Genomic DNA, 3,093 nt, shown 5'->3' on the forward strand with positions numbered 1-3,093 from the left:
GGCCAGGACGGCATCCCAGGCTGCCCCTCCATGGACCACACCCCCCACCCGCGGCTCTGCAGCCTCGTGTTGGGCCCAGGTGCCACCCTCCAGGCTGGCCCCGCCCTGTCCACAAGGGCACGCCCTTCCCTGCCCAGGTGACAGACCCCCGGGTCCACAGCCCTGTCCCCAGCTGGTCCTCACCCTGTGCCTCGCAGACCCTTCTCCTGCTGTGGCCTCTCCTTGTTGTGAAGGTGCTCAGAGTGGGCTTTGCTGAGCCCTGGGGGGCCTCAGAGTGGGGCAGAACTGCCCCCTCTCCTCCCCCCCCAGGTCTGGACGGGCTGCTTTATTCAGGTCGCTGTGGCCCGTCAGCAGGAGCCCCTGTTTGTGGGGTGCTGGTGGTCCAGTGGGGCTGCCCACATGGGTATCCAGGTGGCAGCCACAGTGCAGAGGGGACCTAGTGGGACTCTAGTCCGTTCAGTCACCAACATGTCCCTGTGGTGTAATTGTCAGAGTGGCCGGGGGTGGGAGGAGGGCTGGATTTGGGTGAGGCCAACCTGGCTGGGGCGTCCTGGGCTGGGGCTTGAGGACAGTAGGTACTTACTGAGGCCACCGTGGGCTGGGAGGTTTGAGTAACAAGGATTTCCTGGGCCTGGCACTGAATCAGCCCATTTTCCTAAAGCCCCAGGTCCCCACCGATCTCCCCGGTGGGCCAGCCCTGGGCTAGGTGGGGTTTTTAGGAGCAGACCCCTGGCCTCCCAGCCCACAGTGGGAGCCATCTGGGATGGGTGGAAGTGGCTCAGGTAGGACACACACAGGGTCTAGGACAAGGCAGGTAATCCTGCAGGTGGGTCCCAGGCATAGCCCCGCTGCAGGGGCAGCAATGGCAGGGGGTGTGTGGTCACTGCAGGCCCAGGGGTCAGGGCTTGTCACGGCTTGGGTAGATGATCCCTCTGAGGGGTCACTATTAAAGCAAAGGTCAGGTTCGACTCGGAGGGCTTGGTGGGATGGCCTCAGGTCACTCTAGAAGCTTTCAAGTGGTCAGTGCTCAGCAGAACTTTCTGGCATTGTTTGTGGAAGGCCGGAAGAACAGTTGATGTCCTCCTCGGTGATGTGGCCTCTGTGGGCACCAGCTGGTGGGAAGCTCTTTGGTGGGGGATTGAAGGAGTCGTTTAGAGGCGTTTGGACCAGTGCAGCAGTCAGGCTGCCTTCCCGCCTGAGGACTCACCAAACAATAAAGAGTTAAATGCACCTACTGCAGGGAGGGATGGCTCCTGGGCTGGGGGGCCCGGTTTGGGTCTCAAGAGAAGAGCAGGGAATGCTGCCTGGAGGAGGCGTCCTTTAAGGCGGGTGTGACGGTCTAGAGGAAATGAGCGGCCAGAAGGAGGGTTCACCCTGTCGGGGTGGACGTCGTCCTCCCCCAGCCCTATGCAACGCGCTGGCTTCCCCTCAGGATGAAGGCTGGCTCATGGGTGTGAAGGAGAGCGACTGGAATCTGCACAAGGAACTGGAGAAGTGCCGGGGCGTCTTCCCCGAGAACTTCACCACGAGGGTGCAGTGAGAGCAGAGCGGCTGGTGGTGCTGCGGATGCGTGAACAGCAGCACCTTTTCCCGAAAAATGTGTGTTTCTTTTTTTTTTTTTTTTTCCGTTTTTGTTTTTAAACTTTTGAAAAGCAAAGGGAAATTGAGGGGAGAGACCTAAGCCAGGAGGTGTCTTCCCAAAGATGAGGTGGTTTTCCAAAGAGCCTGGTTTCGGCGAGTCCGGCGGAATCGCCAGTGTTCCTGAAGCTGCTGTATCCCCTAGTTGAGTTCCCGGCCGCCTCCCCGGCCCGCGCCCGCTGGGTGGCGCCACTGCCGCCGCCTGGGTGCCCGGCCGCGGGGCGGGTCCTGGGGGCCGCCGCGCACCGCGCTTGCCTGAAGCTTGGGCCGGCCGCCCGGGCCGGGGCCCTCCTTTCCTGGCAGCTGCCGCGGGTGGCGTCCAGCGTCCCCTGAGACCTCGGGCCCAGACACCAGCCTGGCCTGGCCCTGCCCCGCAGACGTCTGTGTGCTGTTTGAAAATAAATCTTAGTGTTCAAAACAAAATGAAACAAACAAAAATGACAAAAGTACTCAAAGTGTGTGTGTGTGTCCCTCCATTCTGTCTGCTATGCAGTGCAGCCGCGATTATCTGTGCTTTTGTCCTGAGACAGCCCACCCAGCAGGCCCTCTGCCCTGACCAGCACCCCTGCCCGTGCGTGACCTCCGCGTCCTTTGGGGCTCATCTGGGCCCGGACCCGGCAGGGGCTTCGGCCCTGTTCCGTGATGTTTTCACTGGCTGTTGGTGGGGATGCAGGAGATGGGGGCCAGGTGACGGGAAGGGCAGACAAGGGGCTCGAAGAGCCAGCTCTGTGCCCAGGAGGTCTGCTGGGTGCCGCCCTCAGTGACTCTATTTAGTGCGTGTGAGAACACGGGGGCGGTACCAGGGCAGCATTGCACAGGTGAGGAGTCAGGCTCGAGGGATATGGGGGGTTTGCTGGTGAGTGGTGGGACAGGGGCGGGAGTAGGGGCAGGGGCTGAACCGGAGCAGTTGGCCCCCGGGCGCGGGAAGGCCTGACGGGCCGGCTCCGCCCCGCTCCCCACCTGCCTCTCCTTCTGGCATCAAGGCCCCCACTGCACGCAGCCCGGGTCTCCAGCTCCGTCAGTGGACGCGGGCTGCTCTGAGTGGCATGTAGCACATGCAGCAGTGGCCTGGGTCCTTCCCGGGGGCCGCTGGAGTTGTGCTCTTGGGCCCAGGGACCAGCCTGGACTTCCAGGTGGCAAGGACTTATCTCTGCATAAACCTCTTCTGCAGAAAAAGCAGGTGAAAGGGATGAATGTTGGAGTCTTAGCTTTATTTTTGGATATACCTCCTGAGCTTTGTTTCAGGTGGCGGGATTGTCACTGCCGTGGTTCTGCCTTGTCCTGTGGCTGACAGTGTCTGCTCTGTCAACCAAAATTTCTACGAGCAAGGAAATTATGAGAGTGGGGCACAGGAAGTTGATTTCTATTGCCCCGCTTCGCAAGCTTTAGCATTTCCTCCTTCCCTCCCTCCCTCCCTTCCAGGTTGATAGGTTAATTCTCTTGCCCAAAGCCACT

General features: G+C 60.8%; 1 protein-coding gene across 9 annotated transcripts in view; it reads left to right on the top strand.

Annotated features, from left to right (window-relative positions):
• BIN1 (bridging integrator 1) overlaps positions 1 to 2,079 on the top strand; it is a 54,860-nt gene extending 52,781 nt beyond the window's left edge. For all 9 annotated transcript variants that reach the window (XM_024738013.1, XM_024738014.1, XM_024738002.1 and 6 more), the window contains one exon: positions 1,433 to 2,079. In XM_024738013.1, the coding sequence (XP_024593781.1) occupies positions 1,433 to 1,540 (108 nt within the window). In that variant the 3' untranslated portion in view covers positions 1,541 to 2,079. The remainder of the gene's footprint in view (positions 1 to 1,432) is intronic.
• The last annotated feature ends 1,014 nt before the right edge of the window (positions 2,080 to 3,093 follow it).

This window comes from Neophocaena asiaeorientalis, unplaced genomic scaffold (assembly GCF_003031525.2).
Source record: "Neophocaena asiaeorientalis asiaeorientalis breed wild unplaced genomic scaffold, Neophocaena_asiaeorientalis_V1.1 scaffold98, whole genome shotgun sequence".
NCBI classification, from domain to species: domain Eukaryota; kingdom Metazoa; phylum Chordata; class Mammalia; order Artiodactyla; family Phocoenidae; genus Neophocaena; species Neophocaena asiaeorientalis.